Source organism: Anopheles maculipalpis, chromosome 2RL (genome assembly GCF_943734695.1).
Source record: "Anopheles maculipalpis chromosome 2RL, idAnoMacuDA_375_x, whole genome shotgun sequence".
NCBI classification, from domain to species: Eukaryota; Metazoa; Arthropoda; class Insecta; order Diptera; family Culicidae; genus Anopheles; species Anopheles maculipalpis.
The window spans coordinates 12,261,294-12,285,747 of record NC_064871.1 but is presented as its reverse complement, the minus strand read 5'-3'; the positions used below and the strand labels follow the sequence as shown (position 1 = coordinate 12,285,747).

The 24,454-nt window shown below is 44.3% G+C and overlaps 3 protein-coding genes across 4 annotated transcripts in view; 1 reads left to right on the top strand and 2 right to left on the bottom strand.

Moving 5' to 3' along the window:
- LOC126557104 (V-type proton ATPase 116 kDa subunit a 1-like) overlaps window positions 1-24,454 on the bottom strand; it is a 263,661-nt gene that overhangs the window by 84,611 nt on the left and 154,596 nt on the right. The gene's annotated exons all lie outside the window — the stretch shown is intronic.
- On the bottom strand, window positions 3,583-5,360 carry LOC126558374 (trichohyalin). Its single transcript, XM_050214382.1, has 2 exons — window positions 5,072-5,360; window positions 3,583-4,991 (listed from the first exon to the last, which is right to left on the bottom strand). The coding sequence occupies exons 1-2, from the start codon at window positions 5,355-5,357 to the stop codon at window positions 3,583-3,585; spliced, it is 1,695 nt and encodes a 564-aa protein (XP_050070339.1). The 5' UTR covers window positions 5,358-5,360.
- LOC126559285 (myosin light chain alkali) lies at window positions 10,324-12,615 on the top strand. 2 transcript variants are annotated; one of them, XM_050215415.1, is made up of 6 exons: window positions 10,324-10,445; window positions 10,812-10,842; window positions 10,989-11,297; window positions 11,369-11,455; window positions 11,791-11,925; window positions 12,378-12,615. In XM_050215415.1, the coding sequence occupies exons 1-5, from the start codon at window positions 10,443-10,445 to the stop codon at window positions 11,841-11,843; spliced, it is 483 nt and encodes a 160-aa protein (XP_050071372.1). In that variant the 5' UTR covers window positions 10,324-10,442; the 3' UTR covers window positions 11,844-11,925; window positions 12,378-12,615. The 2 variants fall into 2 exon arrangements, with proteins under 2 accessions (XP_050071372.1, XP_050071373.1); XM_050215416.1 differs by lacking the exon at window positions 11,791-11,925.

Below are 24,454 nucleotides of genomic sequence, written 5' to 3'. Positions count from 1 at the left end.
TTCTTTGATAGTTTGCTATTTATTTGCTCGCGCTCTCTCGCTCGCTCGCTCGCTCGACACTGACAATTGCACTGAAAAGTTCACAAAACTCACAATCCAAGCAATCCGTACACTCTTTGCACCAACACACACGCGCCCACACACACACACGTTGCCTGTGCTTGTTGGAATTGTTGATGAGCTTTTCCGTTTGAAAATGCCACAGGGTACCAGGCGTCTCCATCGGATCGGCTGTACAGTGCGCAGTGCCGGGAGAGCGCCATCAAGTGTCAAATTCAACAGCTGATTTTATCGATCCGAAAAATTTTATCTGTTCGGCTGGAGATGCTTTCTTGCTGCTTTTTTTTTGCTTGTTTGGTTTGGCAGATGGAAGGATAAAAGCTAGCTGTAGCTGTGCGCGTAGGTTTTACAACGATGTCGGATACAGACACGCACGCACACACACACACGAACACACATTTCACCATGTGAGCGATGGATGGATGGTCTGGATGGCCTGTATGACCTGCCCAGTGAGATCAAAGAGCAAGAGGAGAAGAAGAGGGATATGTAGCAATAGGATGGACGAGGAACTTTCTTGGGGAGTGGTTCAATTTTTACTACCGTACGGGAGAACATAAAAGTTTTATGTAACACACTTGAGCTGTACGGAGCGTCGCGTTGTCTTTCGGTTGGATTGCACCGTATGTAGAAAATTTTGTTACCAGCGCAATTTGTTTTTCACTCGGCATCACTTTCACTAGGGGTCATTCACGTTTGAATGATTTTATTACATCTATCAATGGCTAATCAATGCCATTTTTGTTGCCACTTTGAGATGTACGAGCGTAAAGGAGAGGATTTAATTTTATGCTGCTTTTTCCTACATCCGAACCAACACTTTGCTTTCAATTCGAAGCGGAAGGAAGCAGCGCACAAATTTACACACAGTTACAATACAGCCACATTACAACTTCCTGGAGTAGTCACACGGCCGCCATATTAGAAAATGGGGAAGTGTAGAAAAAATGCAAAAAAAAAATCTTCAACCATCCAATTTCTACACTAATTGCACCATTTACACGACTTTGCAACGCGCTTCACCATTTTCACACACAGAAATTCCACCATTTTGCACCAAAAACTGCAAGCAGCTGGACAAAATTATATAACCATTACAAATCCCCGTGCAGATAAAATTCACTCACACACACCCTTCGCAAGATGACGACCCGTGACGAGATATGGGCACCCTTCGTCCCCCCAGTATCGTTTTATCACCGCGCTAATATGAAACAATATCCGGCCACCATTTTATCCAGCACACGATTTACACAAACGCTCCAACTTACCGAAAAGTTTGGCTAAACGAAACCTTACATGTTCAGCAGCAGCGAAAAAAAAGCAGGGAAAACGGTGTAGACCACCAACCGAATGGTGACCCGTCCCGTCCCGGGGCGATGTAATGGCTGCACTGGCTGGAAAAATTGTTGAATCCGAGCGAAGGCTGGCCGCCCTAGCACCGAGCGCGTCGTGCCCGTACACACGAGCAGCTTCGAAACCCCGTTCGTGACCGTTTGGTGTGGATTTCGGGAGCGATTTCCGTTTCGCTCACAGTAAATGGGCGCGGCTGCGCAGTTGCGCACCATTTTGGAGGTTTATTTACAAACAAATGCACGTGATTCTGATGGAGGTCGAAACCGGTTTCGGCGTTGTTGGCAGCCCGGTTCGCGTTGTGCATGGGGCAATCACCTCTCCCGGAGAGTGGTGTTCGAGAGAGAGAGAGAGAATGGCCAAGCCTTCACGGATGGAAAACAAGCGACCGGAAAAACACGGATTGACTTTGGATTGAGAATTTAATTAATTGGGTATTTGATAAGCAGGTGGATGATATTTTTAACAAAAAACTCATTAAAAATGTTGTTAATTTAATACTTTTCTTTCCTATATTGATAATAACGCGAACAACAACATCACTCTAAAGCAAAGTTCAAGACTTTCAAATAGAAACCAGCTTGAAATTGGATTGTTTACCAAACAACTTCATTTTAATACCCTTCATTTTAATGACCATCTATCCGGGTACGTTTTGCCCTTTTAATTCTTAATATAACTTTTTATGTAGTGAACTGTAACTTGAAATTGTTGGGAAGGAAAAGGCCAAAGGAATACCCTTGAATTACATACTTTTCTCCCTTACTTATTCCAAAGAATACCTCTACACGGCTGGGTCATTTATTTTGTATGGGAGTTTGTATTTTGTAGAATAGCAAAGCTTATTTATCTATTTATTTATAATTAATTATGACGGACCAATGCCGCATTTTCAAGACAGAATAGGAAAGCTATGCTTCTAAGCGCCGATCTTCATACAGCAGGATCGAAATTCAAATTCCATCTGGACCGTTCTTCGATAGTGAGGAATGACTTTCAAACTACGCGATATCAGGAAGTCTAGTAAGCCATTCGATGGCCGACTCTAGATCTAGAAGATCGTATAGACAGCCAAGAAGAGCAAGAGATGAGGTTTCTTTCTGCTTAGCTAACAGTATACTGTTAAGAATTTTAAGTAAATTATTTGTTGCTTAAATTTTTTATAAAAATTGTGCGACAAAATCGTTTTTCTTTACGGCGGAGCGCCATTACACTCAAATATAAATAAATAAATAGTTTTTTTCTATGAAAATTAGCATCTTTTTGCATCAAGAAGAGGTTCGTTGAATGATCGGCATATTTATATGGGTGAAAATACTATCCCGGTCACTTCACTTACGTATGATTGAGTTATGCTAAAGCCAAGTAATATGCCTGCCTTTGTTTAGAATCAGCTGTGAAAGCAAAACTAAAAAGAAGAATATTTTTTTACTGAAAGGTCTTAAGCTCATTTAAAGCAATTTTTCCGTGTGTCTCTTGTTTGGTTGCTTGGAAATTGCATTATTGTTGGCAATGAAAAGACATACTTAATTAGGCAAAATAGGTGCTTCGGAAGGGTACTTTTTCGAATGGTTTATCTTGTCACGCTCTGCACACGAGTGCAGAGCTTGTGGGACACCGATGACCTCAGGAGTATCTTATCTTCGATCACTCCTCAAGAATCCTTGAAGCCTGGGTTCCACGGCATTGTGAGAAATCGTGCATTAGTGCGAATTATATCCAGGCTTAGGGCTTCTTAGGATTAGAATTATGAGCGTGTGCCTGTGGTCTCGGATACCGCGACATACCCCATGCTCTATGGTCCTCCATGGAGTACGAGGATAAGAAGACCAAAACTAGAGCTACAAGTTCCGATACAACGGATATCGATCACGGTTAAGAATTCTCGTGGACAATACGGAGACGATAGACAGCGAAGCTTCTGCATACTGCTTTGGATGACGAAACAACACACAATGATAAAGCCGAGCTCACACGTGATAAGGTTCTCTTTCACTTTCCAATACCAAATACGAATAGGCCGTCCCTCATGAAATTAAAAAAAAAAACCTTCAAAGTCCATTAAAAATAGTGCAAAAACGCTTCCAATCAACGTTCGTGCGTGGCAGTTTATTACAAGCAGCAGTAGCAATACACTAAAAGCAAAGACCGACTACTGAAACAGTTCGTTTATAATCGCTGTTTCATGTCTTCGGCGCTCGTTTTGGAATCGACCGTCGGTGTACTATTTTTATCGCTCGGCTGTTCGTCCTTCACCAGCGCTTCGAGTGCTTTCGGTGGCATCCGTTTCGGCAGCACGAGCGCTTTCTGGCGGGTCGGCATCGCGTCCAGCAACCCTTGCTCCATCAGCTTATTGTTGATCGGCACACGGGACAGCAAGTGTTGCGGCACTACGTCCGCATCCTTGAAGTCGTGAAAGTGTTCACGCTTGTAGCTCTGTACCGTTTTGAGCAGTGGCAGTATTGGACGTCCCTTCACTTTGGCATCGCTGATCAGATCCTGCGCGTACTGTAGGAAGTGACGGTTTTCCTTGTCCGCATGTTCCCGCGCGTACCGCAGCTCGGCCGTTGTGTCCGCTTCCCGACGTTCACGTACCTCCTTCTCCACCATCTGACCGAGCAGCAGCTTGCGCTGGGCGTACGTTTTGATCGTTTTGTCCGTCACCTTGTGGCGATCGAAGCCGAACGTTACGTCAATGTTACGCAGCCGTTCCTCGTACTCGCGCCGCGTGAGGACGGCTTCTTCGGCTTCCCGCTGCCGTTGCCATTCGATCTCGTCCAGATGGGCCTGCATGCGGGCCGCCTTCAGCTGCTTCTGCTGTTCCGTCTGTTCGCGTTCCTTAATCGTAGCGATACGATCCTTCTCTTCGGCGGCACGAGCCTGATTACGCTCTTCCTGGGCCAGTGCTGCCCGTTGACGTTCTATCGCTTCCGTTAGCTGGTGCGAGTTGTCCCGGAACCGATGTTTGGTCACGTGTATGCCCTGCTTGAAGCTGGCTATATTCTGCTGCCCATCGCAGTAGATTTGCAACAGAGCGTCCTCTATTTCCGACTCACGCCGTAACCGTGTTCGCCTGTCTTCGGCCATACGGATCGCTTCCAGTGCGTTCATGCGACGCATCTCTTTGCTCTCCTCCAATGCCTTCCGGTCGCGTTCCTGCTGACGACGCATCTCGCTCTCGATCACCTCCAGACTTTGCTGCTCCTCGGCGATAAGATCTTGCTTACGCTGACGCTGCAGCTGCTGGTTGCGAATCATCGTCTCTTTCAGCTCGCGTTTGTAGTTGTCGAACCGCTGGCGATCCTCGAGCAAACGGTCGCCGTGTGACTTTAGCCAATGGTTTGCCTGGGACAGTGTTTGCGTATCGATCGACTGTTTGCGCAGCTGCTGCATCTGTTCCTGCTCCAAGCGAAACTGGCGCTGCATTTCGCGACCCTTCAACACCTCACAAAACTTGGACGCACTCTCCAGCACCCTTGGTCCCACCTTGTCCTTCTGGATGAGATCTTCCGCCTTCTGGATGAGCTCTTTGCGCTTTATCTCGTCCGCTGCCTTTAATTCACGATAGTGACGCTGATCTGTGAAACAGAGGATGAAACATCACTCATATCACTAACTCCAATCCAACAACCACCGCTTCACCTCAATCCTCCATTACCTTCCTCCACCTTGGCCTTATCACGCCGCAACCGTTCCGCTTCCTTCTTGTCGCGTATGTTCTGCACCGTGTTTTCCCACGTGCTGGTCATCTTTTTCGAACCATTCTTAAGATACTCACGAAACTCGCGCTCCTGCTGGCACAGTACCTCCGTTTCCTTCTCGGCCGGATTGGTGACCTTCTTCCACATTTGCTCCCACTTGGCGCTGCTCAGTATGACCGCCTTGTTGGCGTAGCTCGGACGGTGCGACTTTGGCTCGGTCTGCTGATACAGTTCCTTTATCATCGTCGTCTTGTGGCCGTGTGCCGGCCTGCTGTGTTTCAACGAGTTGGCCGTAAGCGTACTGGGAACATGCGACCGATTTGCCACGGTAAACAAGTTACCAATGGACACCAGGCAACCACGTTGCCATGCGGTGTTGCTGAGGTGAAAGCGGTAAAAATGCAACCCTCCCTAAAAGGGTTTAAGGAAGCTCCGAAATCTATTCCATCCACCGGTGGGGGGAGAGGTTGGAGTCTTGATGGACGGGCAACAAAAATTTGAGCGTGCCGTGCATATTGTTGCAATCGGTGCTGCATGATTTGTCAATTTGGTGCCGCTTTGCTAGCGGCTTTATTCTATTTGCATCAATCGGTTTTGCATCATGCATGTATCGATTGGCGTTTTTGTTTGGTAATGAAATTCGTGAACTGTTCAGGCTGTTGCTTGCGTAAATGGGGGTTTTTTAACCTTGTTGGAGGCCAAAGGTAGAGTCGAACAGTTGACCTCGCGTTAAAATTCGTGACATCTTGACAATGTGACAGTTTTTAAGCAGTTTTAAAATATTTAATGTATTATTTACAGGGTCCTCCATGTAATTTTTCACGTGAAATGCTATGAAATAAGAGATTTCTTAACAATAGTATGTTTTGTCATCCATATCGTTGCTGCGGCTAGCATACAGTACTCAATACGATCGGTTTGATTGTTGAAATGAACGTTTTGTGCTGCCCTATCTCGGCTATGGCGTGGCGAATTTTTTGCTGTGACTTCTTTGAATTCTTTAACAGCTGCCCCCAAACTATAGCTCAACTGGCAGACAATTAAAAATCGAATTTGTACTAATAATTTGAACTTCAAAAACAGCGCACAAAAGATCGCTTGTAACATCGGAGCGCCATCCTGAAGAAACCAAATGTCAAAAACGTCCTTAGCGAATTTTTTGCGTACAAATTCTCTTAATATGGCCCTTTATCTCTCACCATCTCTCGGGACAGCCCGGTGGTATAGGGGACAGCGGCACCGGTCTTCAAACGGTAGGACCGGGGTTCAAATCCCATCCGGACCGTTCCCCCCGTAGTGAGGACTGACTAACCACAACTACGTAGTTATCGGCAGTCTATAGAAGGCCATTTCGATAGCCGCCATGACCTTAGAAGGTCGTTAAGCAAAGAAGAAGATCTCTCACTATTTACTGTAAGCGTATCACCTTAATTTTCAAAGAAAAAAGACCCAGTGTTGCCTTTCGGCCAAATTACGTGCCATGTAGCAGCCATATGGATAAAAAAGAATGACATTGATAAGCGGAAGGATTGAGTTTTCAAATATCTTATTTCAAATCTTTTTCTGTTTTCATTGTATTATACTTATAACAAAAAAAGTTTTTTTAATATGTTTATAAATTGCGACGTTTTCATGTTAAGAACTTTAACTGTAAAGAAAACGCTTTAAAGATGACGGTCTTTGAAGATATCTTAAGATAAACGTAATGGAAAATCACCACCGACGAGTCGGTCCGGTGCTCAAGAAGCTCGCCCTTTAATGGATCTTTTAGATCACTCAGTAGAATTTTTCTAATGGATTTCATGTGGAACATTGCAATCAAATAGTGGAATCTTTTATTCAATTTGTGGATATTAGCCACTCGACTTTGGAACTTTGTAATCAGCTGTGAAATTCTACTATTTTACTGTTAGATTGCATGGATGAAAACGCTTTTCAGTTTACAATAGTCTTACATTCAACTGATCTGCGGCATTTCTAAAGTTTTAGCCATCGATCGTGCGATTTTTAAGGAAATTTTGCATTCCACAAGACCATCTTCTCTAGTTTAAACCCTCAATCCGTCCCTGAAGGGCCGAATTTCATAAGAGATATGTATCTAATTTCTGTACGTTATAGTCTTTCTCTGGAGCATTTGTTTATGTCATTAATTAGTCAAAATGTTCCATCTTCTTTATTTAATCTAATGATAATGCATTTAAGTTACAAACTTTAGTTTTCTGAAGAGGCGTCCCGGTGGTGTAGGCGACAACGGCGCCGGTCTTCATACGTCAGGACCGGGGTTCAAATCCCATCCGGACCGTCCCCCCGTTGTGAGGACTGACTATCCAACTGCGTGGTATCGGCAGTCTAGTAAGCCATTTTCGATGGCCGGCATGACCTTGTTCTTGCTTGCTTGTTCAGGATATAGTCAATTCTACAGAAAATTCAATTGTTTAGAATTTCCACAAAAAATTCCAACATAGATCTATACTTTAGAGGCTCAAATTAACCCTGAAGTGTGAAGCGATGTTTTAAAATATCCTAATTCCCTTACAAAATGTATAACTTTTAAAATTCATAATCAACGAACGTCTCCTCATTCCTTTTTGGGGATTTCTTTCGGGAACAATACCGAGTAAGTGTCGTTAAATAGCAAACGCACACACGCCGACAATCGATAATTTAGGTTGCGGACAAACTGTGTCATCCGCGCCTAAGCACACCAATCTGGGACATGCCACTACCGGGGGTCGTTACCGACGTCAGCTCTTCGGTCTTTTTTTTTCCTCCCCCATAGTATTCTCGCCCTATCTTCTTATTTTGCTGATAACAGGCAACTGAGCTGCCACGTCGCCCATATCCTGCTGTATGGTGGCGTACCACCGTTACAGTTGGCCGATTCTCTTCTTCCTCGTTATCGTTGGTTTTTTTTTTTTCAGTGGTCCGTATGCTGTCCGTATTGGTGATATGCTGACAACTTTCTTTCAATCTTTCCCTTCCTTGCGGGGTTGTGATGCGTGGATCCCCTAAGATCGGTCTTCGATGTGCGACGACCTCCATTTTTTCGACCGGCCCAAGCAAAACCACTGCACAAGCGTTGCGTAGTATTTATAGAATCTGTGCTACGCAATTTTTGCCTCAGTTTTCGTTCGCCCCTTTTTAGCAAGCCACCAACACATGTAAGCGAAGACGATGCGGACGAACGGTGAATCACGGAGGTATTATTTTCGTACATTCCTCCGACACCCGGGGTGTGTGTGTGTGTGCCATCGGATCGGAATGAGTTGGCAGGGGTTTGCGGTGAGGGGTTGCTTTAGAATATGCCGAAATCCAAATCCCAGTGCCTAGTGCTGCGGTACATGACATACGGGATTGTGGCAGGTTTCAGACGTGGTGACGTGGTGGTGGTGCCCTTTCGCTTCAGCCCGGTTTGTCACTGGTGCGCTGATGAGCCCGCCAGCACGCCACACAACATACCATTATTACATCCTACAGGTGGAATCTTCTATGGTCTGCGAGCTGTTATATAGCCGGCTTCTTAACGAACGATCGATCGAGACAGAGAAAGCGAGAGTGAGACGGCAAATTCAATACATACAGTTTGGTATGTCCAGTCAAGATTTTATTACCTTCAATGTGATTTAAATTCCTTCGTCATATATCATCCTTGTTTGTATGGTGAAACAAGCTCCCCACACAGACACACACACACTAATGATGGCACCTTCATATTAATGAAGGATCATTTATTTTTGCATCAACAGCGTTCTGTGCTCCATGCTGTTCCTCATTTGATGGTAATTATTGGCGTTCGGTAAAATGCATCAGCACGCCGTCTAGCCACGCATACGAAGTGGATGCAAAATAAGGGACATTAATTAAATTAAAGCTGAGCTCTGTATAGCGACTTTTAGGAGTACGAGTTCTAAATATACAGCCCTCAAGCGTGTAGAAGATTCGTATTTACCGCTTTTGAGTTGAAATGCTTGAGTTAGAATGTAAAGTCGTGTAATAGGAAAATTTAGTTATTTTTATTTCGAAGAATTAGAGAATTTCTAGGAAACTACAGTATTTTATTGTCTCGTAGCGTTACTTAACGAAAGAAAGAGAAAAATACCTTCACATCAGGCACTTGTTTACGTTACGCCATTACGAGAGACTGGTGAGGTGACTGTAGCTAACCAAATCCCCAAACCAAGGCCACATACTTTTCCGATATGTTTATTTCCCTTACTGACTGAGTGTTCCAACTTTTCTTACTTAGAAAATAATGTAGATTTTGCCGGCAATGTTGCACTGCAAAATATTTCTCTTAATACCATCACCCATGCCATCGGATCTTTGATCTGTATGAGGGATAAAGCTCATACAGGTGCACTTTAACGCGCCGGCACGTTGATCGCGTAAATTCCAATGCAACCAATCATCATTCATTCCGGGCAGATGGCCCAACATCGAGAGGAACCGGCCCAACCCGATGCCAAGGATGCGATCGCCCATCGATCCACACTGCAACACTGCGCCAGTGTTTTGCCACAGACTCTCGTAAAAATAGTCGCTGGTCGACGATCAAACCTTAGCATCCAGAACAGTGTCCGTGCCGGGAAGCGGAGCTAGCGGGGGTAGAAGGCCCACCGGCAGCAAATCGGCTAGTGCTGCCTATGTAATGATCGGTCGCTGGCGGCACAGTTTGCGTTCGGGATTAAAAATAGACCACGAGCAGTAGCGAGCGGCACAAAAAATGGCAACTGCTTAGAAAGGATGCACGTTCGAAACGTATTCTGGGTTCGGGAGGAATTGTGCAAGCAGGATAGTGCTAGGGATGCGTACAGGGCTGGAACGAGCAGGCACGATCGTGTACTAAATATGAAAACTTTTCAACAAACTAGTAAACGGCACAGAGCGAGATAACACACCGGCCCACAGGAGTGAAACGAAGACAAACATCCGAAAAATGGACTCTGATTGCGGCGGTTCAAGGGAGGACGTAATGCTGGGTAGCCAAATATTGCCGTTTAGACGTCTTGGGGTTTGCCTTTTGACCACCAACACACCCACGAGAAAAGGGTGTCTAGGCGAGCGGGGGTAGGAACAGCGAGGAAAAGACGGCTGAGAATGGTGAGGGCGTCCGAACTAGCAAAGCGCATGTCCCGACGGTTACCGATGCTCCGCAGCGGTGAAAATGCCGACCGATCGCGCGTCGGGCCACCTAATCGAAACCGTCCCAAAACCTGTGAATGCTAAATATAATTCGTGAATGTGATCACTTCAGTGCTCTGTGAACAGTGGTTTGAAATAGTACGCAGTTGAGTCCGAGTCGGTCCGCGAGCTACACAAGATCACAAAATGGTGAGTTCTGCCGCTGCCCAAGGCACTAGAGGATTTGCCAACCCAACATTATCGAAAAGATGAAGTTAAAGGCTGATAGGCGATAAGTGATAAAGTGATAAAGTTACAAACTGTGTGCCAAGTTTGCGAATGCGAAGAAACCCGAAACGGGAAAGCATTAGGCATTACCGGATGTCTGTGACCTTATATGGAGATCGTTGCGAAGACTTTGCGATCAGTAGTTTAGTTAATCAAGAAGCTGGAAATGAAGTTTATTAACGAGTTTTTGTTTTCTTCTTTCGCTCCTCTTCCGGGGCTTCTTTTCCTTTTGCTTCTACGGGGCTCCGGTAATGTTTGCTGACGACGATTCTCCAACACCAATCTCAGGCCCACGATCTGAAGGATGTTGAAATTGAGAGTGAGTAGTTTGAGTTCCGTGTGTGTGGTGTGGTTCGGTGGTAGAAAAGAGGTGAAATCGTGTGTTTGTTGGTTTGCTAATGTGATGTTCTTGGGTCCTTTCTTTTGTTCCTGGTATGGCCACACACACACACACAAACCTTACAGAGGCACAGTTTGTCTTCTCCGTCTACGATTGGGAAGGTTCCGGCCAGATGGATGCCGTGGATCTTGGCAACGCTCTCCGCGCCCTGAACCTGAACCCAACGCTTGACCTGATCGGCAAGATGGGTGGCACCCAGAAGCGTGGCGAGAAGAAGGTCAAGTTCGACGAATTCCTGCCAATCTTCTCCCAGGTCAAGAAGGAGAAGGAACAGGGCTGCTACGAGGACTTCCTGGAGTGTCTGAAGCTGTACGACAAGAATGAGGACGGCACCATGCTTCTGGCAGAACTGCAGCACAGCTTAACGGCTCTCGGTAGGTGGTGGAATCGTGTTGGCAATCGTGTTGACCACCCTCGGTATAACCGTGTACGCTTATCTTGCTAGGTGAGAAACTGGACGATGTGGAGCTGGACAACGTCTTCAAGGACTGCATGGACCCTGAGGATGATGACGGCAACATCCCATACGCACGTAAGTATCGCTCTTTTCAAGAGAGAGAGAGAGACAGAACAGAACCAATTCTAGTGTCTGTGGTGGACACCATGCAAGGGAAACTCTTAGGTATCCCCGGTTACTGTGCTAATTACAACCATCTATGTCTTTACATGTACATCTCTGTATACTGGATTATGTGAACCGTGTACCTCTTGTAAATCACAACCACACATATACGTCCCTATGTTTCCATGATCCTCGTACTTCAACGTCACATCGCCCATATATATGTGTGTGTGTGCTAAACCCTCAAACCCATTGGATGTCTTTCTGTCTGGACTCTCTGGATGTGTTGACCATTACACCAACAGCGTTCCTCAAGAAGATGATGGATAACATGGTTGTCATTGACCACGTTAAGTAAACTCATCACTAACTCAATTGTGTACTTTTCAAAGTCTCCACTTAATGTCATCATACAAGCAAACACACACAAAAGAGTATTCGTAAGTATCCGTTTCGTACCTCTTTGTCGCTTCCGTTCGCTTTACCGCTTACTTATTCCATGCTCTTTCTCGTCGTATCACCTACTCCATCAGCAAGCAAAAAAAACCCTCCGTGCTAATTTTGTTATGTGCTCGAAATCCAACTCCAACTTCAACCTACATCTCATCGCATTCTGCTGCGTTCCCTCCCACGGCGATTGCGTGGGATGCGAGGGTGATTGCAGGTTGCCAAAAATGGGGTTTTGAGCAAACGGCAAGATTCTTACCACCTTACGCAATCCGCTTATGCTCATGCGCCCATGTATCATCCCATGTGTGCGCACGCAACTGCAAAAGCCTAACCCCGGTCGAAGTTCTCGCAAAACGAATAACAACTCTCTTTCCTACCCGGTCTTGCCCGGGTGGGGGTTTTTTCTCTCTCCCTCTCTCCCCATAAACGTTGCTATTTTCAGCATTTCTTCAGAGATTGTGTGACCACGCACCGTAATCGAGCTATTTATATAATACAAAATATCTAAAGAGAGAACAACAACATCTTCACTATCGGAAACAAGACAGACAGCAACGATGGAAACAACCTGGCGAATATGACAACAACAGCAACACATCTGCCTGAACATCATCAGCAAACACTGAGTTTTTTTCCAGTTGAAGTCAACAGCAGCAGCAAAGTGAAACTATAACAAACAAAGCAACAACAACCAAAAAAAAGCAAAGCAAAGATGCTAAAGCGAATGCGCAGCATAATATGCAAACCAACAAGGAAAACGAATTTTACCGTGTTACAACAAGATCGGAACAATACGGAAGCGGTTATTACTATTTTTCTGTTAAGATTTAAATAAATTTCTACATAAAGAGGTCATCAGTGGTGGTATCTGTGGCGGGTTTGAGGCGGGTGGAGATCGTCCGAAAATTGCAGAAATTTACAGCCATTTTGTTGTTTGTTCATATTCAAACATCGATCTTAAAAACAATCTAGATCGTCTAAAGGAGCTAATTGAAGGAATAATGAAATTGATTGCAAAACATTATTGAAAGAATGCTGGGTTCTCGATTTTTTCAAATTATAAAGTCATCATGCAGTTAGCATGATAGGAACTATTGAAAAGAACTATTTAGAAAAAAATCTGTTATTCATGTTATGCATAAACAGATTTTTTAAAAATAATTTTCCATGCTTTTTATGCTGTAGTTTCATGTTTAAATTCGTCATTTTTCTGTATTTAATTTTTTCAGTCAAGAGCTAGGGCATTTTACTGCACTTTTACTGTTATAAATTACTATTAAATTATGAAAACGATGTAAAACAAATCAAAAATAATACCCAAACATTAGTGGGCGATTCTCTAGATTCGTCCCGTTACACCTTTCTCATTAAAGGGTAGCGTCTCTATGATTAGTAAAAATGAATGTATTATATCACTCTTTCGTTTATTTGCACAAGAAAGTATATTTAGCTTTGCAACATTTGTTTCCAACTTTATTAAAGTCCAGAAAGCCCAAAGCTTGCATCTGAAGCAGCGTTTTTGATGGAGCTTCAATTTGAAGCATTTTCTTACGCTTGCGCTAGCGCCACCTGTCGGTCGGTGTAGAAAGTTTATCAGCAAAATTACGTTGAATTTTAAACCCTTCACACCCAACTGACGTTTGGACGGTTCGTGCTGATATTACAAGACAGTTTGATTCGATTCTTTTCTATTTGTTTTATTCCTCTAATTATTATTTTTTATCATTTTTTTTTAATAAAAAAACGCTATGGTCGAATTGAAAGTCCTTTAAATTGATGAAAGCCTTGAAGGCGCTCTACAATTGCACAAGATTTCAAAGTCTTTTTTAGTTCAAATAACATTTAAAAGGCAGTACTTTTTATGGACTCCAGACAAAACTTTTAACTATAGAAAAAATCATCCTAACATATTTAAATGATAAAAATATGCAATAAAGACAACTTATTCCATAAACTACAAGAGATGGTTTATCTCATTGATAAACGACATCATCGATAAATATGCCAAATATAAACTTTTTACATAAATGCGCATTAAAATCAATTCCAAAACCGTGGTAATGAGTTTAACTAGAATATTTTTCAAACCAGTGAATATCACAGCACAGTGAGAAACGGTCGACACTTCCTTCATCCTGTCATCTCACAGCACGAGAGACGACCAGAAAGGGGACCATTTCCCACAACGGCGCATGCGTGCACCTGTGCCGCGGGCATCCATCCAACTGGCCGCTCACTGCTGCTCATCAACGTTTTATCACTCGCTCTTTGGTGGTGTTATCGGGCAAGCCCTTAAACACCAGCAGCTCTCTCACCAGACAGGTCGGTCCAGCAAGCCGTCGGTGGTCCACACAAAGGCAATCATTTCCAATCTCCAGTGGTTCCAGATAAGCCACCCATCGGTTCCGTTCTGCAACTGTTCTTACCAGCAAAAGGAGGTGGAAAAACGAAGCGCAATTTAATCACGCGTTTGCCCGTTGCATTTGAAATTTGTCCTCTGTGTGGTGAAGGTAAAGGACGACGCTCGCGCTCGTACCACCAAACTCGGCACCCAAACACAAACACCGCCCCATACGTGCGCGCAAAGGGAACGGTCACCCTTGTGGATGCTGTATCATCATCAGTTGGGTGCCATTTACGTTTTGCATTTCGCATCTTCGAGCTCGGGGCAGACAGTTCCTCGGTCGGTCAGCACAGTAATACGGTGGTTGCTTTGGAGTGTAGTTTACCGTGGCGGGTCAGTGTCGAGTGGCGACATACATAATCGAAGCGAGTGAAATATTAACCGCGCCATACGTTTAAACCGTTTTGGGACGGTACTCGGACGACGATGCTGGTTGATTAGGGTGTCGCGGATACGGTTAGAATTAAAAACCATCAAAGAGAAAAAATAATACATCCTCCCCCACACACAAACACACTCACTTAGTTGTGCCCTAGTGTGACAGTGCCCTAGTGTGGTCATAGCGCCAATACGAAAGCAATTTAAAAATAGTTCTCGGTTACAATCAAACACCGACAGTTGAAGAAAAAAAGGCAAAAACAACAAGCAAAAAGGTTGTCAGCAAATGTGAAACGTGCAAATACAGCACCACAAAAAGCACAATACAGAGGTGTAGGAGAAAAAAATAAATAAATAACAAGATACGGATACGGTGCGCGCGTGTACTTGTTTGTATGTGTGTGTGTTTGTGCAAGTGGAAAAAGTAGTGTCGTTTGCGATTCTAGAGTGTTCTATAGAGCCCGCGCGCTCTCACCATCGGTGAGGATTTTTCGGTCGATCGAGTCGGCGTCGAGGAAGACAAAACAAAAGCAAAATAACAACAAAACAATAGCGAGACAACGACAAGCCAAACCGAAACGTACCAGGCGTCTCCATCGGGATCAACGGATAAGAGAAAACACATCCTCATTTTGTCTCACACAGCCTCATCTCACAAGAAAGAAAGCGGCTGCTCGTGAGAGATAGAGAGAGAGAGAGAGAGAGAGAGCGAGTGAGTTGAGAGAGTTTGATTGGAAGGGAGAGCCATCTTCTAGAAGTACCATGGCGACGGCTAGTGAGAGCAAAGCAGTAGCGCCACTACCGGATGCTGCGAGCTTACAGCGTCATAATACAGGTATAATAAATTGTGTATTAGACTCTTTGTTTTCTCGTATAAATCATGTACACAAAACCTATACTTAAATATCGTAAGGTCATTTTCTTCTTTGCGAGATAGTCCCACATATACGACCAAGGGAATTCAGCTTTCTGAGCCATTCTAAGCTACGACGATGGTATGAGTTATGAGCAAATGGTGCTCAATTACTTCTAAAATTTCTTTAGAACCGGCCAGTAGTCCATATGTCCTAATATACTGCTTCTGAATGGCTTACTAGGCATGTTGATGTTTGGATGTATTTGGATGTGTGTTTGGATGAGTTTGGAAGTCAGTCCTCACTATGGGGAACGTTCCGGATGGGATTTAAAGCCCGGTACCGTCCTGTCGTGCCCTAACACCGGGACCGGCCTAATATACTAATATCAAACAGTAAACAAAGACGCTGTCAAATATTTGACAGATCAACAACATTCAAAAACGATCTGTCACATTGAGTACATTGAGCCTTAGCCTTGTGTAACCGTCCATAATAAAACTGTTCCGACAATCTGTTGTCGACCAATACCACTACACGTCGGTTCGCTCATACACTTGTAGCGGATTGATTAAATGTGCTGATTATGCCAGAATTTGACATGCGTTGCACTGCTCATCCAATGCCCCTTGTAACGGGTGGGATGACCTCGACCATAACCGTATCAGCAATGATCATTTCATTGCGCCCATATGGTCTCCCGTTGCATGCCGGTTGATAGTAGCGCTAGAAAGCGGACGCCCACGTTGACCGGAGTTGACTTTAAACGAGTTTAGCGCACGGTAGTTAGGGTTCGCTACCTTCGCACCAGTGTTGTACGCCTGGTTCTGTTGCTCTGTATGCTTTGTTCTAGTTTTTAGAAAGTTTGCTCACGGATAATGCTTTGACGCACACCGTGACGGTTGGTGTGTTTGTTGGTAGCGTGGCACGCGACTGAAGCTCATGTTTGGTGAATGAACTTCCTTGTTAATGACACTAAACCGTAGTTTATAGCCGAAAACAACGGTGACGTTGCTAGGCTACTGGCACACTGGCTACAATCCGATGAGCCGGAGGTCCTTTGTGAAGTTAGACGATATGCATTCTAATGACTGGGGAGCTCCCGCACTATGTCTATCCGCCATAACTCTAAGCTCCCGGCAGCTAGGCCAAGCGAATCTGAAATCTAACAACACCATCCCCTCTGTCTCTCTGCCACCCATAATCCCCTTTGCGGCGAAGAACAGGACAGCAACATATTGATTTCGTTTAGACGCGTGGAAACATATCCAAACGGTAGCCTGAGACCACCTTAAAACAACGAAGCTTTCCCCGGTTTGGCAACATTTGTCTGCCCGCGTGCACATTCCCGCAACCTAAAAGGATGAGCTGGGCAAAGGATTAACGTTTCTGCGTGCGAGAACCAGGTGCAAAAGAGAAGACAACCCGCCCCGGTTTTTTTGCGTCCCGATGATATCTTCGTCCACTGGCAAAAGGGCGAACAGCCACGGCAGTAGTGGAAGGTAGAAAACCGGACATGGTGGTTTACGCCCGATGGCACGCGTAGCGATTGTTTCGGGCATGTTGTGGACTAGTTTGGCCCGTGCTGTCAGTAACTGTCGTGTGCTGTCCGTGAGCTTCCCGCTAACGAAAGACACCGTTTTGTGACTCGTGTTTTTTGGTAGCCCGTGTCCAGCAAGCTAAGGTAGGATGTGTGCAGTGGTGATGATGAAAAATGCTTCCTTACTTCACCGGACGGTCACTCCATAGTTACGTCCAACAAATGGTTAATTTAATTAGCCTACCCCCCCTCCGCGACAATGTTGCCGTAATGCCAGTCGACCTAGCGTCATGATGTAATTGGTGTTTAAGTATTGCTTACTGGAAAGGTTTCTCCGCGATTACTCGCCTGCACCCTACACTAAGGGACAGGCAGTGATTTCGGTTATCGATTGTCAACTGCGGTGTTATCCTTCTGGCCGTACTACACTGGTCTGCCTGGTTCTAAGTGAAAGTGGCAGATGCTTGGGAGCAGGCAATGCTTGCCAGCCGGAACACCGGTGCGGTTCAGAAATAGCCCATCGACATCGATTTATTTCGCGTACCATCAACTTCTCCAGCTTAGTGCGTCCAACCGTTTCGCCACTTTCAGCCTCTTGTCTGGTGGTGCTCTGGTAGTAGTGATACACGGCAGTGTACAAGATAAGGCGTGGTCTTGATCGTTAGCGGCGATAGAGCTTCACTCATTAGTTTAATCGATTTTGAAAGGACTAGCAACATTAGTAGCGTCGAATAGTGAGACTGAGGAGAACAAAACGATGCCTATTTTTATCGTACAACTATCGCACATGACCTCTTTACTGATAACTTGCTTGACATCTAGCACAGAAAACTGATCGAGGTTTTTTCTTTCTCTTTTTCTTTCCAGGTATGTGTTCGTACAGCTTCTATGGCCCCCATTTAAGAGAGAAAGGATGTTCAACAAACGAAAATCGATTCGACTTTGTTTTCGACTATCATCATGCACAACCCATTAACCAATTATCTACTATTTCAGACAACTTTTGCATTAATGCTAATTTTGTTCGGCAGCATATTTTTTCCAGCAAATAAATCTTCCCCAAAAGAGTCGCCCAGTCATTATGGCACTAAAATTTCCGCAGTTCCACAAACCAAAACGGCATTTCTATCAAAGTATGAAAGCTACCCAATGCCGAAACAGTAAACTTCATTGCGTGACTAAACGCCCGATGCTGAAAGTATCGGGGCGCAGTCATTCACTATCTGTCCCGCATGAAGGCGCGAGTAGCGCGTCCTTTGGGAATAGCGGAACATCGTGATTTTTCATGACGCGAAAAAAAACAAACTAGCCCAACAATATGCACGTATGCCTTCAATTATGTTGCGAAGCGAAAACTAATCGATGAGAGGGCATAATCGTTGGTCACGACAGGTGATCCACCTCGCAGGATGCGATAGGGCCTCTTAGGGGTCTCTCTTTGCACCACTTTTGACACAGTTTTTCGGGTTTTATGGAGAACTAAAAGGGGAGTTTTAAAATGGAACCGTTAAAGCGCAGTCAGTAATGCCTACGAGAAGGCACGTACGTAATGAGCGTGTTTGGATGAATTTAACGATAACTAATAAGTGAAGCATTTCCGGTGTTGGTTGACGTGTGGTGTAGAAATTTAGGAGGAAATTGGTAGTAAGTAGACATTTTTTAAGATACCCAAAGAGATTGTAATGAAACAGAAAGAACAACCTTGTGAACGAAGGCTCTAAAAAGGCGGCTTAAATGTTTACTCTGTGCAGTATTTAGAATACTCTTTGCTATATTATACATTGCATTTCTTTTTTGAGGGCTATTACTTTAAGTGCATTTGATGACGCATGGAAATAGCTGGAAAATTTCGGATGATCCTGGTGTTACCTTCAACATTTCGTTTAAGTATTTTTCAAAGATTTTTCACGGATTAATTTCACAGACAATTTTTGAAAATTCTTCAAAGCTAAAACACATACAGCTCAGTACATCACAGCACATGTAGTGAGATCGAATCGAATCGGGTACCATTCACAGTTAGATGAAGGAAGTTTACAGTGATTGCCAATAATATAAGACCACCTTCACCACTTTTTGATAAACAATCATTAGCAACTGAAATATCTACAGCATGGTTGTTTGTGTCCGAAAGTTCATCAATGATTGTTTTTTGCATGGTTTTTTGTGTTTTAGTCATTTGTTGTTTACGTTTATGGTTTAGACTCGAATAAAGCGGCTAATAACCATGATCCTATGATTCATCCAATGGCAGAAACGTGTTCCCAAAGTGTTTAACTAACTTTTACAAACAAAAAAACTAGGTCGATTTGTTGAAATTTCGCTTCACAATCTTTGTTGTACCTGATGTACAATAGCAGGTGGTTTTATTGTTTTGACGGTCATTGTAAGTTGTTCATACATTCACTTCTCGATGTACCGAGCTTCTACGTATCTCGAATATTGTTGATACAATGTCAATAGCTGATAATAAGTGATCGAACTCTTATTTACATCTTGTAACGAACTTTCAAAAATGATATTCCAACATTTTCTAATACATTTTTTAATTCCTAAGGGCGGCCCACTGATAGCGGCAATACGGCCCGCTGATATTTCAACTTTATTAATTTGAAAAAAAAATCGTAGAATTTATTCAAACTTATGTATATTCTGTAAATTTGTTCTACTTTTTATTCAATATTCATTCTCATTGAAAAAAAAAATTTATGTGCACAACTCAAGCATCTAAGAAATACTACTCAAATGATGTCACACTTGTCTTCGACATGACTGTAACACTGTAAACGGTACGGTTTCAAACGGTCCCGTACGATTATTGAATGGATACTTAATGGGGAAACCCATTATTTGAAAATAATGATCAGTGACATAATTGGAAGCAAGCGGCAATTTTGTCCAGTTAACACGACAAACCAATAACAAACCAAACCAGTAAGAAGCAGTGAAGATCGCCTACACGCATTCGATAATTCGATAATTAGTTAATCATTAAGTTGATGAACGTTTCACCCACATCCACAAATTCATGGTCACCCTGTGGCAACGTTCTGATTCTTCCCTTCAAACCTTCACGCAAGCAGCGCCCGTAGGGTCGCGAGCGGTTCTTAGCCCTACTTTCTTTCGCGTGTGGACCTCGTTAATGAATACCGAAAACCCTGGTTCGGTAGGTCCGGTGTACGTTCGGGTTGCACGAGTTTGTTTTGATTTTTCGCCCCACTGCCCCGCAACTGCTGTCCGCCTCGCTAGCCTACCCACAGGCGATATCCTTGTGCGCCGACGCCACCGAAGTAGCAAGGCGCAGGCAACCGTCTCCTTAGCATTCGGACAAAACAAGCGAATGTTCTTGTGCTTTCTTCGGCGGGTAACGACGGGTCCCTAAGACACCTCTCCAGGGCCACAGTTCGGCCACACGGTGAAGGCATTCAGTCTTTGAAGTTTGGTGACGCCGGGAGGACCTTTTTACCCCGGACAGCCCGGAGCCACTGGCCGTTTGGGTTTTTGCGGGGCATCCAGCGGGCAAAGAGGTACGGTGTGTCGGTTTTGGAAGTGTTGTACCACACCAAAACGCAGGGTGGGGGGGGGGACCCTCCAGTTCCACCGACTGCATGCAGCAGTCCGAGGAGCGCAAACGATACTAGCAGAAAGAGTTTTGATTTTTGTAAACCCTTATCCTGTAGGAATTAAAATGGTTTGTTTTTTTATTCTTTGTTCCTAGTTTTGTTTCGCCTGTATGCCACAAGCCAAATACAGGACTGGCAAGGCAGGGCGATGGTAATGTGTATAGCCTATTTTTGTAACATTCCATTTTTCGTTTTAATTTAATCCTCAAAAAGTTCCCAATATACGGCTTGTTTGTAGTCTGGTACGCTCATCCAACAAAAAAAGTACACGTTTGGGTCTTCCACGATTCACAATTGGTGCTTGTCGAAGCGGCATAAGTCCCCTCAGTAGAGCCTCCCACAACCTTGTTAGTGTTCGCACAGGTATAAAACACCCGCTGACCGCGTTGTTTGGTCCCGATTCCGCGACGTGACGCGCGTGAACTTCATCGAAGTGTGTCGATTTAATTAAGTGATAGGTCACCGCCGCATCCCCCCGGTAGGATAGTAGCACGTACGCAGACACACATAGACGCGTTGTTTGGGCGCTAAAACCCATTCAGAAAACCACTCAAACGACAAAGTAGTACACATTAGTGTAAAGCAATATAAGTAGGCGATGAGAGAAATGAAGCAATGAAGTGAGCGAGCTTATGTGTTAAGGTGTGATGTGAATGTATGAAAAGGAAATTGGTACACAGAGCTAGTAAGTGTGCGGAGCCGAGTGACGAAGAATTGATGTGATTTACCTGAGTGACCTTCTTGCGTGCGTCGTCCATTTGGGCGTTTGACAGGGGAAGAAACTGTGCCTCGCGAGCAACCCGATTGAGGTTGAAGGTGCTTCGAAGCAAGAGACTGTGTGTATGTGTGTGCGTGTGTGTGTGTGTCTTCCAGCCCAAAAGGTTTGTGTGAAGTGAAGTCCATCTGCTCCAACTCCTCTCATAACGATAAATAACGATCCTCTAGTTAGGAACGCCATTCGGGGAACTCGAAAACACCCGACACCATTTTAGGTATGTTATAATTCACCGAACAATGTCATCGAACAGTTTGGCCAACTCTCTTTAGCTGGTGTCCAGAACAACATCAAACGAAACCCGATATTGCGGTACAGTTTAAAGCAAAAATGTTGCCTAAAAGTGTTAACCGTAACCGTAACACTTTAACCTCCTTTTAGGGAGACGCCATTCCATTTTAGGACCCTTGGTTGACGCTAGAGGGTGTATGATACGCTCACTCGACACGCCAATCGTTTGGCCAAACAAAACATCCTTGGCGAATGGTTCGCGAACGCTAATTATGAGCTGTGAAAAATGCAAAGTTTCACCTCCATTTTGGGTGAAATGAAGAGAAAAGAATTAAAGCCACACCTAAGCCAGGTGCGGATGTGGAACATGCTCGCCATTTTTTTTTGCTTCCTGTCTTGCTGAGGTTCAAATCAACAAAACAAATAAATAAAATCGCTTATCCCTTACCACACGCTAGCAGAAGCAGCGAGGGCAGTAAACAGTAAAACTCCTCTGCACAGCACGCCACACGTGCATGCGATCGATGGATGTGCCCATATAACATGAGGTCTCATCATTTTTTCGGGACATGTAGTCCTACTTTTTTCCTTCACCCGCCTGTTTGACTTTGTTTACTACACTTGCCCGCTTATCGCTAAAGGATAATGCAATGGGGGATAGGGAAGCCATCCAAAGCAGCAAGATCACCTTGCAAAATGGCGATGGTGGGGCTGGTGCTTCCTCGTAAAAGCGGTCCTTACTTTATGTGCTGGAGTGGAACTCGGTCCAGCTCGAGCGCGGGATGGCGTGTCAACGGGTACTACTATTTGGCAAAAAAAAAGTGTGTTCTACCCACCCCGAAGGCCAGAGTGAGCCTAGATGGAGCGAAATCGAATGCCGGTGAGCATTTATTATCTCGCATAGAAATATGACTTCCACTTTGCATAAATTTTATGTATATTCAATTGATCAAACATACACCCCCGACCGGGTGGGCGCAACCGCAACCAGCTACTGTGAAGGAGCCCGGCAATGGAAGGTACGGAGGTTGTCCTTCGGCAGGAATGTGGATGGGACTCTTCCCAATACACGGTTGTCGCGAATATCACTCGGATTGGAGCAGTGTGATTGGAGCGCGATTAGTATGGGCATGGGGACAAACTTTTGGTAGCTTCGCAGTACTGTCGTTTTCGCAGCAATATAGCAGCTACCTTGTGGATTGCATGTCATCACCAAGTCCCGCCGCACGATGGCAATGTTATTTCCCATCATTCACGGTTCGACCAACGGTCGGATCTATCTGCACCAGGCACGGTAAGGTGAGCATAAGATGATATATGTTTTTTGCGGGGCTCCCCAAAACCCCACCCCGATAGCGTAGCGTGACCACCATCGGTAAGAACTAATGATCCAAATGTCAATACGGTGGCTGGAACATTGGTCGGTCCGCACGCCTTTTGTCTTTTTTTGCGGTCTTATCGATAAATATTTCAAACGCACGGGAGACGATCTACGACATTGGGCTGGCCACTGCTTGGGTTTGAATATTTACTGAGCAGTGTGATTGATATTTCCATTATTTTTCGATTAGGATCATCGGCCGGTGCGATACGATGATGCGCCAACGAGCATATTAGGTGGGGCGTCGAAATAGATGGTACGGCAAATAGAGGCATTAAAGCCTTTTGGAAGCGTGACGTTTCGTTTGGTCTAGAAGAAGGTTTTCTTCTTTTCCCCCTTTGAACGAGTGCGGAACATATTAGGTCACGAACACGCTTCCATTCCAATCGGTAATGAAAAATACGTTCTGATTGCAAACTATATCAAACTTAGTAGGGAGATACACTGAGCGAAGTAAGAATGGTTCCTGAAAAGACCAAAAATTACAACAACAAAATCCAATTAAACTCCATTTACAACACAATTCAAGTAAGTGTGCGAGTAATTCTATCGAATTATTATCATTATTAACTAAAGAACTATGCCTAGTTATCAAAATTGTTAAGCTGTTTGCTGTTCCTTAAAATTCCTACAAAATACAGATCCGCAATACGTGACGATCATTCAGTGTCTTCAGGTTTTTGTGTGAATCTCTAACTTCTTGAATTTTACAGTTATGAATCAGGACATTATTCAGCTGGTAAACGTAGTATAGAACCATTTAATATTTGTCGTGATCAATTGAGAATATGTTTAGCATTTAGGCTACATCCTCAGACTTCAACGTCCTTGATATCTACGTCAATCGAAAGCTCTTCAAACTAACAGAGTACCTGGATTAATGTTACAGGTCATAATAAAATCAGGTTCTACCAGCAAATCGTGCCAAACTTGTTGCCAATGATCGAGATCAACAAGGACTCAATTTTTTTTTTAATTAATCCAAAGACTTTTTTTGGGCGATGACGTTCTGTAAAGCTGAACTTGCTTCAATATTTCGTTTGGCAGGAATTTTATTGCACTCGTCCTGGCATCTGGACATTGACTGGATATTGCAATTTGGCATTTGTTATTTAATTATTCGAAGAGCTGTATACCCCCATCGAGTTGGTGATTGCCAGCATCCAATACCTGGTCCTGTAGACTCAAGACTTTGATCCCAGAAGCGCAGGGTAAAACGTTTTATCTTGCATTGAATAGACTTCAGTTGCCCAAGCTTCCTTGTAGCTGCTGGCCACCACACTATGTTTGCGTAATCCATCACCGACACCGATATGTGGGAACAATATAGCTT

Excerpts from the sequence above, each read along its gene's own strand:
- LOC126558374 (XM_050214382.1), bottom strand. The coding sequence starts at position 5,357 with ATGATAAAGGAACTGTATCAGCAGACCGAGCCAAAGTCGCACCGTCCG. Across the intron at positions 4,992-5,071 it reads TAAGGCCAAGGTGGAGGAAG|ATCAGCGTCACTATCGTGAA; the intron begins GTAATGGAGGAT and ends TCTGTTTCACAG.
- LOC126559285 (XM_050215415.1), top strand. Across the intron at positions 10,843-10,988 it reads GAAGGATGTTGAAATTGAGA|AGGCACAGTTTGTCTTCTCC; the intron begins GTGAGTAGTTTG and ends CAAACCTTACAG. Across the intron at positions 11,456-11,790 it reads CGGCAACATCCCATACGCAC|CGTTCCTCAAGAAGATGATG; the intron begins GTAAGTATCGCT and ends TTACACCAACAG.